The sequence below is a fragment of the Puma concolor genome, chromosome C1, assembly GCF_028749965.1.
Source record: "Puma concolor isolate L17-30 chromosome C1, mPumCon1.1.hap2, whole genome shotgun sequence".
NCBI classification, from domain to species: Eukaryota; Metazoa; Chordata; class Mammalia; order Carnivora; family Felidae; genus Puma; species Puma concolor.
The window spans coordinates 195,071,009-195,085,537 of record NC_141674.1 but is presented as its reverse complement, the minus strand read 5'-3'; the positions used below and the strand labels follow the sequence as shown (position 1 = coordinate 195,085,537).

General features: G+C 37.8%; 1 protein-coding gene across 9 annotated transcripts in view; it reads right to left on the bottom strand.

Annotated features, from left to right (window-relative positions):
- The window catches only part of PIKFYVE (phosphoinositide kinase, FYVE-type zinc finger containing), an 88,538-nt gene that overhangs the window by 56,773 nt on the left and 17,236 nt on the right, over window positions 1-14,529 (bottom strand). For 7 of the 9 annotated variants that reach the window (XM_086719480.1, XM_086719476.1, XM_086719477.1 and 4 more), the window contains 7 exons: window positions 9,668-9,875; window positions 7,396-7,485; window positions 4,759-4,897; window positions 3,303-3,460; window positions 1,992-2,103; window positions 913-1,060; window positions 204-371 (listed from right to left, as the gene is read on the bottom strand). In XM_086719480.1, the coding sequence (XP_086575606.1) occupies window positions 204-371; window positions 913-1,060; window positions 1,992-2,103; window positions 3,303-3,460; window positions 4,759-4,897; window positions 7,396-7,485; window positions 9,668-9,875 (1,023 nt within the window). Of the gene's footprint in view, window positions 1-192; window positions 372-912; window positions 1,061-1,991; window positions 2,104-3,302; window positions 3,461-4,758; window positions 4,898-7,395; window positions 7,486-9,667; window positions 9,876-14,529 lie in introns of those variants that run through there. The other 2 variants (XM_086719483.1, XM_086719478.1) reach the window with 2 other exon arrangements.

Genomic DNA, 14,529 nt, shown 5'->3' with positions numbered 1-14,529 from the left:
GGGAGAAAACGAGAAATAAAAGGAACCGACCAAAAAAAGTGTGGGGAGGGGGTGTGGGGAAAATGAGAAAGGGTGGAACAAAACCCACACCACGTCCCCTCCGCCGTGTGGGACCGACGAAGCCAGAAGGACAGGCTGGCGTGAGATCCTACGGCCCAGCTCTCCAGCCTGTGCTTGGATTCCAGACGGTGACTACCTCCTACCTTTTTGGTCAGCAGGGTGAGGGGGCACATGTGGGTACTTGGAGGGCTTCTTGATATGGAAGTTCACGTTGTCCAGCTCCACGTTCAGGCTGATGGACGCGGCTGAGTCACTGTCCACTGTGGACTGGAAACTGCTGACTGATGTGCGCTTGCTAGGACTGGCAGAATCTTTTAGTGTTGGGGAGGGGAAAGAAATATAGGGAGAGGAGGGGAGTAAAAACGGGTTTCATCAGGGTATTGGAGGAAAGGAGAAAAATGTTTTTTTAATATACAAGCCCAATGTGCAATACCAAAATGGATACAGTATTTTCACGTACTTCTGTGTAGCCTTAATAAAATTTGAACATATTAAATATAAAATGAATTTTTTAAATGGAGAAATATATTGGAGGTTCTGCAGAGAGAAAGTCTGATATCATAGTGAAGAGGTGAGAAAGTTGTCTGCTGCGATATTATTAGCTCAGAGTTATTTTTAAGCTGCTGCAAACTAGAGACTATGGCAAAATCTGAAAACGCCAGTAGCCTAACAAGTTGGTTTCTTAAGAAAATACTGTATCTAGAACAAGGATTGCTATCAGATGTTTACATTTAGTTGGAGCCAAAATACTTAAAGTAGGATTCTTTCAACTAAACAAACAAAACATTCATTTTCTCAGACATACACAGTAATGAGTCATAAAAATTAAAATGTTAGAAAGTTTAAACTCACTAGTCAAATTATCGTCACCTTCTTCAGCTATCTGTTCCGTGTCACTGTCATCAAACTTTATGTCTTTAAACCACGATGGCTCAGAGTGTCCTTCCACAGAGTTCACGGAGTCACTGTCTGGAGAAGGGGTCTCGGAAAATTCTGTACTCTGGAAAGATCAAGACAAAAGCCAAGTCATTCACTTTCAACGGCAACAGTGTGAGGCTGTCACACTACAAATAAACGCTAGCCCAATACTTCCACAAAGCTAACCACTAAAGAGATTTACATAAAAATAAGCTAATTAATACAAACTAAGTTGCAAACCAACATTATGCTGACAATTCCACTCTTAAAATTATAATTCTCATTAATCAGTAGATTTAGGCAGCACACTATGAGCAGAACATAATATACAGATTTTACGGTGTTTCATTTCATCCTTTTTAGTCCTGAGAGTGAACATGGCTTAGAATTTATTCTAATCCTATGTCAATGCTAGGACATATTCTGGAAAGCAACTGTTAAATTTTAACAAATAATACCATACCTTTGTCTTTTCTGACCTTTGAGTTTCCACTTTTAGCTCACAAAGGTACGACTAAACATTATACACAACAAATTAACATAAACCAAAAGTGAAAGCTTATCTGCTTAAAAAGTTCTATTTTAAATAATTTCCACTTCCCTAATTAAAAGACATATACACACCCATCATTTTACCATTGCTATACAATACTGCTAATGCATCAAAATCTACTGCATGGGTGATACTAAATTTTTTCAATCATTTAATTACATATACTCTCTCTTAGTCCTGAAACCACAGGCACAGTAAAACTGAAAACCATTAAAGGTAAATAACAGGCAACGATAATACAGGGTCAAGCTTAAGAAAAGCCATACCAATTGAAAAGTGTCTCATTCCAATTGGTTTTTCATACCACTGCTACCAAGTAAACCTGTGTTTAACTTTCAAACAACAGAGAAAACATGTTAGGAAAATGTATCTGTGAGTAATTCAACTACTTTTTATTCCCACTGATCAAGAAAGACTTCCCAAGCGAGCTATGTGCTCACTGGCGGACACGGAAAACTACCTGCAATGGCCGGTACAGCGCATACTCATCCCTGAAAAGCTGGTCGTGATGACTGACACAGTCCAGCCAACGTCCATCGACCATGGCTTGTCCGATTGCTATAGCTTGTGCCCTGAATTAAGACCAAAAAATTAAAACTTTTAAAAGTTAGGATAATTTCACAGGCACAAGATGAGACACAAGATGAATTTTCTTTCCATTCTAATCATTTGAAATTTCAGATGGTCCATGGAGAGGTGAGGGGTAAAAGAAGCAAGACCTGGAGCTATATTAAAAGATTTTTCCAGATACCAGAATAAAGGAGAACCTGCTGATAAGGCAGTCCTACCAAAAACTAATTTTATTTACAACAAACACGTATGAAGTGCTCAAGTGCTCAGTGCGAGCATACCTCTGTACTTACTAGAATAAAAAAAAAAAAGGATAACATGGTTCCTGCCCTCAAGGAGCTTACAGTCTTGATGAGATGACAATACCACGTATTACAGACATAGGTATGAAATATATATACATAAATGCATGAAATAGACACATTTTATTTATACGGCATTTCACAATTTATAAATCTCTTTAGCCCATATTATGAAATAATATCCTCAGGGCTTCTTCACAGGACCATATATTTTCCTCACATTGGAATTGAGAGCTCTAAGTCTCAGAGAGATTAAATAAACTGAGTAAAAGCACAAAACTAAGAGAAATACAGGCACAACTGGAACCCAGGGCTTCACTGCTAACCCTTTTACTCTCTCTTCCTACATACTTGTTTCTTCCCAGGAAAGGAGCAACAGCTAATCTAATCAAGTAGAACAGCTTAGGGATGTGATATCTTGAAAGGTAACAGGACCTGTCTCTTCTTCACAAATGAATCATGAGGCGAGCTAGGACACTCCAGGCATGACTTATGGACTCAATTCCCAAGATAGGTTGTAATGTCCAGATTAGGGAACAGTAGCAGGAGAATCCACTGTGCTTTTTAATATCTAGCTACATTCCCCCATCCTGCTTAATCAGAGAGCTTTGTGTTGTGGGAATTACTACAAACTTCTGCTTTTAATAAATAAGGTAAATTGCGACCCCATTTGGCTCCTTGCATCTATTTGCTGCTATCTAAAAGCCAGGAGGGAGAAGGGGTGACTAATTAGCACCCTAAGCACCAAATGCAGAAACAAATAGCACCCTATTCACAAAACACAACATTTGCTCCTCTTACTTATATCTCAATGTTATAGCCTCATAATAAATAAATAAATAAATAAATAAATAAATAAATAAATAAATGTCAAAAAGTCTTTCTTAAGATTACATTACCTTGTAGCAATGTGCCCATTTCGGATCAACCAGTTGACTAATTCTTTTCCCACAATGCAGTTGGGATGCGTTCTCAGCCAGTAACGGTGATCCTGAAACTCCATTCCACTACTGTGATGGCAGATTTTCTTCCACAGGTCCTTTAACTGAACACTGTCCTAAAATCACATTATAAGCAAATAATTACTCCTGAGAAGGATATGACATACCTTTTCAAATTCTCTCCTGTGATTTTTAGACTCATAAAAGGAAATTCAACTTGAATTTGTCAGAGCTAACTCCCTTGATTTAACAGAAATGACATGTGCATGGGGAACAGCTTGAACTCAGCTCATCTAATTTCAAACATAACATTTTCTCTTAAAAGCCACCATTCCTAATCAATTTTTTCAGTCAATGGCGTGTATGATCAGTCCCCTAGTTATCTAAGTACAACACTGCATACTCCTCGCTGGAGACAGGGCAAGGAAGAGGACACAATCATCAGTCACACTAATCTGTTTCTTGTGGCCTTCACTCCACCAGCTTCTCACCATTCTCACCTATACTTAGCTGTCTGGTGAATTTTCCTGAAGAAAGGCCTTCAGTGCATTACTCCCTGCTCAAAAACACTCCCAGCACCTACAGATTCAAAAATAAACTTGTAAAGGCTGAATTCACCCACCATGTTCTACCAGGTGACCCCAAGTAACTTTCATTCTCACTGCCCACAGACTCTAACTTAATCTCTCCCCCCAACCTCACCTAACTAATAAACCCTACTTTGGTCCATGGAAAATGTCATGTTCCTTTTCACCTCTATACTCTGTCACACCTTTAAATAAGATTTATTTTCCTCATTGTCTTACCTAAATCCATTCCATCCTTCAAGGTCCGGGTCAAGCCCTTCAGTTGAAAGCCTTTCCTGACTCCCTCACTACTAAGGACCTTTGTATTTCTTATTATTAAAGTATTACTTGTTTTACTATTTGGGACCTGTCCATCAGCCTCAATTCTACCTTCTGAATTGTAAGCTTGAGAACAGAAGCCATTTTCATTTCTTTAAGTCACTCACAGGATGAAACACGGTTATCTGACACACAGATAAATTCAATAAACAACTGATTATTATCTCATATAAACCTACAATAGTAAATGTACGCAAAGCATTTCATGTGTATGCAAAACATCTTTCAAAGTTTAAAAGCAATCTGGGACCTAACTAAAAGTGGAACTCTTATTATATAGATACCTGAATTCTGATCTTCCCAGATGAAAGGGGTCAAGCAAATATTAATACAAATATATGAGCATGCAATGCTTAACCACTTTCTTAGGTGATTATAATAAAAACTTTATTTCCTCTATTAACTTATATGCTAAGTAGCTTTTTGTAGGTTTCTTAAAAAGAAAAATCAATAAAATAAACAATCTTCATGCTCAAACTAGCAATGGGTCAAAGATACTGGACCAGTACCAGAAGAATTTTGCGTTCATCCTCAGTGGTCTCTGTCCTAACGTATGTCCGGTTAGCCTGGGGACTGACAGATGTCTCATATGAAGACACCATGGGAGAGCCAGATCGATCCAGTGACAGGTTAGTAATGCTGGCTGATCTGGAAATAAAAACAAAAAGTGAAAACACAATTGTAAATTCTTCATCGATCAATTACAGCGAAAATTCATTTTTAAATAAATGCTTACTTGGCAACATTAAGGGTACTTTTAAATGCAGTTATGATGGCTATGTATGATATTATCATTGGGAGAAGCTGACAGAAAAGTTATCTAAAAATTCTCTATACTGTATTTCCAACTTCTATGTTAGTTTAAAACTACTTCAGAATAAGTGTAAAGGAAAGGCACTATGGAAAGATTACAGGAGAGTAATGACAAATGTAGTTCATATATCAGTAATATTTCAAAGAAAACATATACAAATTCTTGTTAAAATGCTGAAAATTCATGTGCGGTTTTTTTGTTTGTTTTTGTTTTTTTAGCTGACAAATATAAAGAATCACAGACTAAATGCAAAAATAATCTTGCAGATCAGCGACAGCAAACTATGGCCTACAGACTAAATAGTTTTTGTTATACCAGATAAACTAAGAGCGTCTTTAGATGAACATCTATAATGTTCTGATAAAATACTAACTTTGAACCCCACTAAGCAAATGTTACCCCCCAAAATAATTCCTTTCTTCTTATTAGACCTGTGTTGTTATCCTCAATTATATTTTGAATTTGATCAATTAAAAAATGAGTGAAAATTTGTTTCCTCTCTTATTATATTCTGACATAATATCCTTAATTTTGTCTCTTGGCAAAGTTACCAGATAAATGATTTGTAAGTGGAATATCAACAGCATCAAGCAAGCTTCTATTTATTAAAAAATTATAGCTAGAAATTTAGTTAGCATCTACTTAGAAAAACTGAACCCAAATTTTAGCTTCTATGTAAAGGATAAAAAGGCAGGAGCATCTACAGTAAGATAGATACTATATGACTCATTTAATCTGCACAGGCACACTATGGAGTAGGTACTAGTAAATCCATTCTACATATAAAGAAATCAAGAATCAGAGATTAAGTAATTTAAGAGAACTCAGCTAATAACAAGGCTGCCATTCAAAACCAGGTGTTAACTGAAAAACTGCTCTCCCCAGGTCAAAGATAAAGATCCTTTTAAAATAACTTAAGGGGTGGAACGCCTGGGTGGCTCAGTTGGTTAAGCTCCAACTTCTGCTCAGTTCATGATCTCAGGATCCATGGGTTTGAGCCCTGCATTGGGCTCTCTGCTGTGAGCATAGAGCCCGCTTCAGATCCTCTAATTCCTTCTCTCATTGCCCTTTCCCCGCTCATGCTCTCTCTCTCTCTCCCTCTCTCAAAAATAAACATTAAAAAAAAAATTCTTTTTTAAGTTTTTTAAAACAGACTCTCCAGTAGCTTCCCATTTCACCCAGAGTAAATGACAAAGTCCTTACACTTAACTGTAAGAACACTGTAGTCCAGGTACACGGGACCTCTTGTTACCCTTTGCCAGGTGTGCTCCTTCTAGGAATTTGTCGTTTCCTGTTTTTGCGGTACATTCTTCTACATGGTGAACATTCCACATGGTTCATTCCCTCACATCCTTGAGTTTTTGCTCAAATGTCACCTTCTCAGTGAGGTCTTCCCTGACCTCACTATTTAACATCTCAACCTCTACCCCTATGCTTTATTGCTTATTTGTGTTTTCAATTTTTGTGTTTGACTCTCTGCTGTATTCCACTATCTAGTTTATGGGTACTTAATGATACTTGTCGAAAGAACAAATTGAAAGTATGTTAAACCATAGTCATTCAGATGTCTAGTTCTCCAGGTTTATAACTACTTAGTCAACACTTAAGCTTGTAAAAAAGAAAGCATTTTCAGTGAAAAGGTGTGAACATTAGTAAGATCTAGTAAGGTGAAAACTGAGGAGGAAGTTTGCAGGTATAGAACGACTACAGGCAACTATTTCAAGGACTTTGGCTAAGAAGAAAGGAAATAATTGAGAATATAGGCCCTAGAGATGAACCATAAAGGAGAAATTTTTGTTTGTTTTTAACAGGTGACCTGAGTTTGTTTAAATGCTAACAGTAAGAAGTCAGCAAAATGACTATTAATGTACAAACATCAATAGGATAATTAATAAAAAATGAGCAGGGATGGGATCCAGAATACAAATGGAGAATTAGCTTGGTCAAGAGGTAGAAAAGAAAAAAAAAAAAAAAAAAATTAGCTCTAAATGTAATCAAGTTGGTAAGTGGTGGTAAGAGTTAAGGAAGTGCCCATCTGTTACCTCCTCTCTTCCCTATGAAATAGAAAATAAGGCCATCTGCTAAGCTAGAAGAAAGAGGAGGCTGTGGGTTCCAAGATCTGAAGCCAGTGGAAAATACTAGAAAAGAGATACTGAAGAGAATGCAAGCCAGAGCTAACTAGCAAAAGGGAAAACAACAGTTTAATTCAGCTTTTAGAGCTAAGAAAGTATAACAATCAATCTCACCCATTTTCATCTGTTTGTTCTTCTCATTACTATGAAAAAAAGAAAAATTCAAACACAGAATATAAAGCTTTCATTTGGCAGCTTACCTATTTCGAGCAGGAGATTTCCCAGCATCTTCTTGAACAGATACAAGCCTTGTTGAAAGAGGAGTATTTGAGGAGTCTGGATGAATCAAACTATAAAGAAAGTAGAAAAATATGGAGATGCTTTTGTGTTTTGGGACAGTAACAAGCAAATCCAATTTCAATGAAGTGCTTTAACATTTAAAGGCGATTGTGGGGCGCCTGGGTGTCTCAGTAGGTTGGGCGCCCAACTTCGGCTCCACTCAGGTCATGATCTCGTGGTTCGTGCGTTGGAGCCCCTCATCAGGCTTTGTGCTGACAGCTCAGAGCCTGGAGCCTGCTTTGGATTCTGTCTTCCTCTCTCTCTGCCCCTCCCCTACTTGCGCTCTGTCTCCCTTTCTCTCAAAAATAAACATTAAAAAAAATTTTTTTTTAATAAAAGCTGATTGTTTTCCCCTGCAATGATGAAATTATGCATCAGTTTTATTTTATTTTAATTAAGGTAGAAACTATGTTTTTTTACATTAAGTGCATCAAATGCCAAAAGACTGGTAGTTTAAGTATATAGTATGCCCTTAAAATAATACATTGCTTGGATGGGTACTCCCAGCACTCCTTCATCAATCATATACACAAAACTGAAGTGACCTTGGGGGGAAATCCTGAATTCAAGTATTTTATTCTCAGTCCCCATAACCCGCTGGAATAGCACTGCAGAATCGGAAAAACCTAGGTCCAAGTGCAGGCTCTCCATCTGACTAGCTGTATGAACTTGGGTCCATCACTCAATCTCTCTGAACCTCAGCTTCTCCATCTGTCAAAAGGAGAAAGCAGTGCCTATCTCAGAGATGAGAAAACCAAAAAGAGAATGAACATCAATCAGCACAGAACTAAAATTATTCTACCTTTGACATTAATCCTACATCTCTCAAGAAGCTTTCAAAATCTGGTTTATTAGATGATACTTGCCAATTCTGGGCTCACACAATAGGGCCAGGTACAACTAAAAGGCATTACTAGCTAATGTAAGCAAGAACTAAGAATTCCTACATTTTTTATTGTTCTATTAAGTGTAGAATCAATCTTTAAAATTTATAAAATACATGTAATGTATAAAGAATCATGATGCCACAAATAATAATGCACCATTAGCACTGACTCCGAGATGCTTATATTCCCCTACCCAATCCTGTTACCCTCTGGGCTCTGAATGAAACTATGGTTGTAAATTTTGTATATAGCATTTTGTTCCTTTTCTTTAAGTTTACCACGTTTGTATACCTAGACAGTGTGGTTTTGTATATTCTTGAACCTCATAAATAATCACTGTTATATATGGGCCTTTCTTTTGTGCTCCACATTATGTCCCTAAGATTCATACACATAGAATGTAGCTGTAACATAGTAATTCTTGACTTCTGTTTAACTTCATTAGTTATGTATTAATTCCTCATACCTTTAAGGGGTGATTGACAAAATAACTTGTAAGAAAGAAGTTAATTAAAACTCTAAGCTATTTGACATGGCCAGATTTACTGTTACGCATAAGAATATAACTTAGCTAACAAAAAACAATCAGAAACTGATGAATTTATGATTCTAATTCAAACAATTCCAGGTAACTTCTAAAAGTTAAAAACATCCTTCACTAGCAGACGATGTAGCATATTTAGACCTATGGAAAAACATGAAATGTTCCTTAGGAAGGCAATATAATTCCATTTACACATATTATAAAAACAAACCTTAACAGCATTCTGTTTCTCTAAGAAAGCTACATTAGAAATTAATCTCAGGGCGCGTCTGGGTGGTTCATTTGGTTAAGCACCTGACTTCTGATCTGAGCTCAGGTCATGATCTCAAGATTTATGACAACACAGAGCCTGCTTGGGATTCTCTCTCTCTCCCTCTCCCTGGCTCGTGCTCTCTCCCCCTCTCCCTCTCTCAAAATAAATAAACTTCAAAACAAAAAGAAATCATTAATCCCAATAACTTCTGTTGCCTATTCAAGAAATATTATCAAGATCACATATACACCTTACACTGTTCTCGGTGCCAGTGGGTAGAACAGTGAGCAAGAATGATACAAAGTCTCTCCTCTTGCAGAGCTTACATCCTAATTAGTCAATATAATCACGATAAACATTCTGTGATCCTTTTGAAGAAAGCCAAAGAAAAAGGTGGGGAATTTGTAGGAAATAATAAAAGGAGATAAATATTAACTGAAGGCTCTCATGGGTCACAAGACTATCTGTAGCTCTCAAATATAAATAAAACTGTAGTTAAGTGATAGTACCTTTGCCAAGCAAAATCATCCTCCAAAAATATGTTGCGGCTGGCTTTTCTACTTCCAACAGGTGTTCGAGGTTCATTTGGATCAAGTACAGACACAGAGGAAGCGGAATCTGAAAGAGCATTCAAGTCTTCTCCAATGGAATTACTGTCTGTGGAATGAGCATAACTTAAGGCTATTTTTCTACAGTATGTGCAAGCTCGGAGGTCCCCTAAGAGGGAAAACAAAAAAAGAAAATTAACTCAAAAGATAACAATAACAATTTAACACAACACATTAAATTCTTGGGTTAACAGTTACTCGAGTAACAGGAAAACGTCTTCAAGTAAAGACCACCAAAACAGAGGTTTTAAAAATGCAAAATAATTTTGTTGGCTCATTTATACATTTTAAAAACCATCATTATGATAAATTCACCCACGCATCCAAATTACCTCAAATATTTATTAATGAGTTAAGAAAATAGCACTCTGATACTAGAAAACTCTATTTTTAAAAGAGTATTTTTCGGGGCGCGTGGGTGGCTCAGTCAAAAGCATCTGACTTTGGCCCAGGTCATGATCTCGCAGTTCGTGAGTTTGAGCCCCGTGTCAGGCTCTGTGCTGACAGCTCGAAACCTGGAGCCTGCTTCAGATTCTGTGTCTCCCTCTCTCTCTGCCCCTCCCCAGCTCATGCTCGCACTCTGTCTCTGTCAAAAACAAATAAACTTAAAAAAAAAAGAGTATTTTTCAAAAAAAAAAAAAATGTATTTTTCAAGATTCTAAAAGTGAAACAAGGGGCAGTAGGCTCAAGGAAAAAAAAAATTCAAATAGAGTAAATAACCAATACAAATGAAAACAACATATTTTTCCTCGGCAAGAAAAGAGGAAAAGAGGAAAGCATTACGGAGGTCTCCATTGTGAAGTCCTAACAGGGGCCTCCACAAGGGGGCACCATTGTAAAAACAAACAGAAAATGGGCTTACACACAGTATGAAGCACATAGGTGAAACTATTACAGAAATTCTTATAATGAACGTTAGTATGGAAATGAAATATTCTTCAGAGAACAAACAAGGTAATTTAATACTCTCGTACATTGTAAATTTTTTTAGAACACAGCCCCACCCAAATATGTTTTCATTTCTACCCTGATTTTCTGTAACCACTATTCATGTGATTTTGTAACAGTTTAGTGTACTAAAAAAAAAAAAAAAGTCAGATAACTAAACTTCACAAATAACATGTTATTTAACAATTCTACCTTAATTTTTTTCACCATTAGCATTAGAAAACTGAAGTGACATGGAACAGAAGATTTCTTAAAAGCACCTGTACTCTGTTTTTACCATAATTACTACCAAGTATAGTAAATGGTGTTTTATGAGGCACCTGGATGGTTCAGTCAGTCAAGCGGCCGACTTCGGCTCAGGTCATGATCTCATGGTTTGTGAGTTCAAGACACGCATCAGGCTCTATGCTGTCAGCTCAGGGCCTGGAGCCTGCTTCAGATTCTGTACCACCCTCTCTCTCTGTCCCTCCCCCACTCATGCTCTCTCCCTGCCTCAAAAATAAATAAACATTAATAAATGGTGTTTTAGGTTTTTTTCATTTTAACACTACAACTACGTAGTGCTCAGTTTTTGTTAAGTTATGCATATATTTTAAGCAAAATTAAATACCACTTGTTGCATTAAAACTAAAGAAAAATATATCCACTGCAAACAGGACTACAAAAAGTGACCTCCAGTCTGGGATAAATGACAGTGTTAGGACATACCACCATCAGCTGACCAAAGTAGAATTGCAGTAAGGAAGTGAAATCACATCCTGCAGAAAGGTCTTTAAGTTCCCACAACAAAGGCTTGGTTTGTTTCTTACTCTAAGGAGAGCTCCCTTAACCAGTCAGCGATCAGAATAAAAATGACCAGACCAACACAGTTCAGCCAAGCCTGAACTTGAAAGTTTTCATTTCATGAAGAATCTTCATCAGCAAGTGCCTGCTGAACACATGCCTGTGTTATGTGATGGGATACAAAGATCGATGAGACAGCTCTCCCACCAAAGAACTGTCGGCTGTGGTGAAAGGCACATCTAATGAAGAAGTTACATGACAGATACAGAGATATTACTGCTACTACACCAATAACTGTTCGATATTCATTCATCCCTTCCCATGTGCCATACATTATTCCGGGTACTTTTACGTTTATTCACAACTACAACATACAATTGCATCCAGCATGTCTTATCCCATTCGCAATGAGTTGGTTAATTTTATGTGTCAACTTTATGTTTGGTCAAATAGTAGTCTAGTTGTTGCTGCGAAGGGTTTTTATAGATATGATTAACGTACACAATCTGTTGACATTAAGATTACCCTCCATAAAGTGGGTGGGCCTCCTATCTTAAAAGATTTTTGTCAATTTAGCGGGTATAATGAGATAGACTGGTTGCTCCTAACTGCACTAGACAAAGTGGGGGAAAGAAAAGGATGACCTCAGGAAGTCAAATTCCCAGGTCAAGAACTGTACAAATTACCTAGAAGTTCCTATGTCTTCCCTGAAAGAAACCACTATCTCCTATAGCAAAAGAGCTGAAAATCAAACTAAGAGTTTCATCCTGCAAGTGGCTAAATTACAACGCACACTGAATTATTAATCTTGTAGTATGACTGCTACTAAAATAAGGGCACTGATTAGGAAGGAATGGAATCCTGAAAAGTAGAATGGGGATATATGAAAAGATCCTGATGAAGCGGGGAACACTAAACCCCAAAATTCTGCTGAGTCTTGTTTGCCTTTCTTAGCCTTCGCACCCTGTCAGAGATTAACCCTGCTTTGCCTGAGAAATCCAAAATGGCCTGAGTTTGCTACCTTACCAAATACTGCTTATTCTCCTCAGGACCCACTCCCACTACCCTCTTTGCTTCTAGAGTTATAACATGACTCAAGTCCCCACAAGCCCCGAAAGGTAAGGTATAGTGTGACCCATGAGAAGGTGCACTACACTCCAAAAGAACTACATGATTTTTCAAACTTACAGGGACAGAAACTCAGGGAATACGTGTGGAAGCACACATCAAAGATATAGAATAGTGGAAAGAACATAAAGTAGGACCAAGCTGATTTTTGATATGAGCCCACTAAGCAAAGATTCTGGATGGAATATCGTAGCTTGAGGGGTAAAAAAAAGGGCTCTAAGAGTCTGGTTGGTTGGTTGGTTGGTTGGTTGCCTGGCTAAAACATGGACCAAAAGCAGCCTATACTAAAAGAAGCTGAAAGGCCAGAACTGCCCTGGTATACAATGAAGGAAGGGATGCAAAGAAATAGGAAGATTATAATGTCAAGAGAGGATTATAATGTCAAGAGTGAGCAAGACCTGCTCACTCACCCAGGAGGATCTGGAGCCTATGCTTTTCATGACCATGAGAAATAAATTTGTGAGGAGAGCCCCAGCATCCCTGTAGAGCTTTGTGGTCACTGTTCTCTGTAGGTCAGAAATTACAGTGGGAAAACTGCTGCCACTGAATTGGAAAACCTAAATGCAACAGAGACCATTAGATCCCAGGGTGGCGGGGGCCGAGTGATGGCACTTCATTGCCAATGACAAGGTGGGCATGCATACCACAATAGACAGTAGAGTCAAAGCAGCAACCAGAATAGTCTGACTTATAGTGACCTGTGGCATTGATCATGGTGTTCCTAGAAGCGAATTCAATGGGCAGTCCACTAAATTCTTACTTGATTTGTAGAAGAACTCTAGATCAAGTGGACAGTAGTCTAACTTAAATCAAAAACAGTCATGGCCCTTCAATTCTCAGACTTGAGCCATTTATAGACCTCGAATTCCATGAATGAAGCAGGAAGGCTGGGTCCCCTTGAGGAAGAACTCCGCTACACTGCCAAAAATGTATACAGCCTTCCCCAAAAGGGACCCTTTTATCAGGGTGACTGTGCATTGAGAAAAAGGTTAACAGTCAAACTTTGGGGAAGTTACTGGACTTTGGCTCTTAAGTGACACTAATTCCAAGGGACCCAACATTTTACTGTAGTCTGCCAGAGTAGGGGCTTACAGAGGTCAGCTGATCAACAGCATTTTAGCTGAGATCCATCTTCTAGTGGGTTCAGTGGTTATTCTGTCGTTATTCCTCAGTTCTCAAATATATAATTGGAATAAACATACTCAGCAAATGGCAGAATCTCTACATTAGTTCCCTGACCTGTGGAGTGAGAGCCATTATGGTAGTTCTGGCCTCCAGAACTGTGAGAAAGTAAATTTCTGTTGTTGTAAGCTGCTCAGTTTGTGGTATTTTGTTATGGCAGCCCTGGGAAACTGACACACCAACCATATTAACAAGACTGGATTTTATCCTAAGGGTAATGGTCGCTCTGAAAGGGTTTCAGGCAGGGGAATATCCTGACATGATCAAATTAGCATTTAACAAAGAATAATGACCAGAATGTGGAAAAGGAATTAGACAAAACAAAAAACTAAAGGTAAAAAAAAAATCTTTTAAAGGCTATAGCCATAATCCTGATGAGAGACAACTGAACTCTGAAATCTGTAGCAGTTTAGTGGTGGGAAAAAAAATGAGTAAAGCTAAGAGGAAGATCTGCATGGTAACAAAAATAATTTGAGAGACGCCGAGAGGGTTTCTCTTTTTGGAAACTTCTGTCCACCTTGCACTCCCAAATCACTGTATAAATCCACACATCATTATTTTTTTCTGCTTCAACATATAATTTTAAATCTCCATATTGCTACAACTCATGAAAGAACATGAGTAAGATGCAATTTTCTAAAGCACAGTATCATACAACTCAAGGAAGATCTGCACTTTGTAAAATGAAAACTCTCGTGGTAATATACATTAGTAATGTCCCC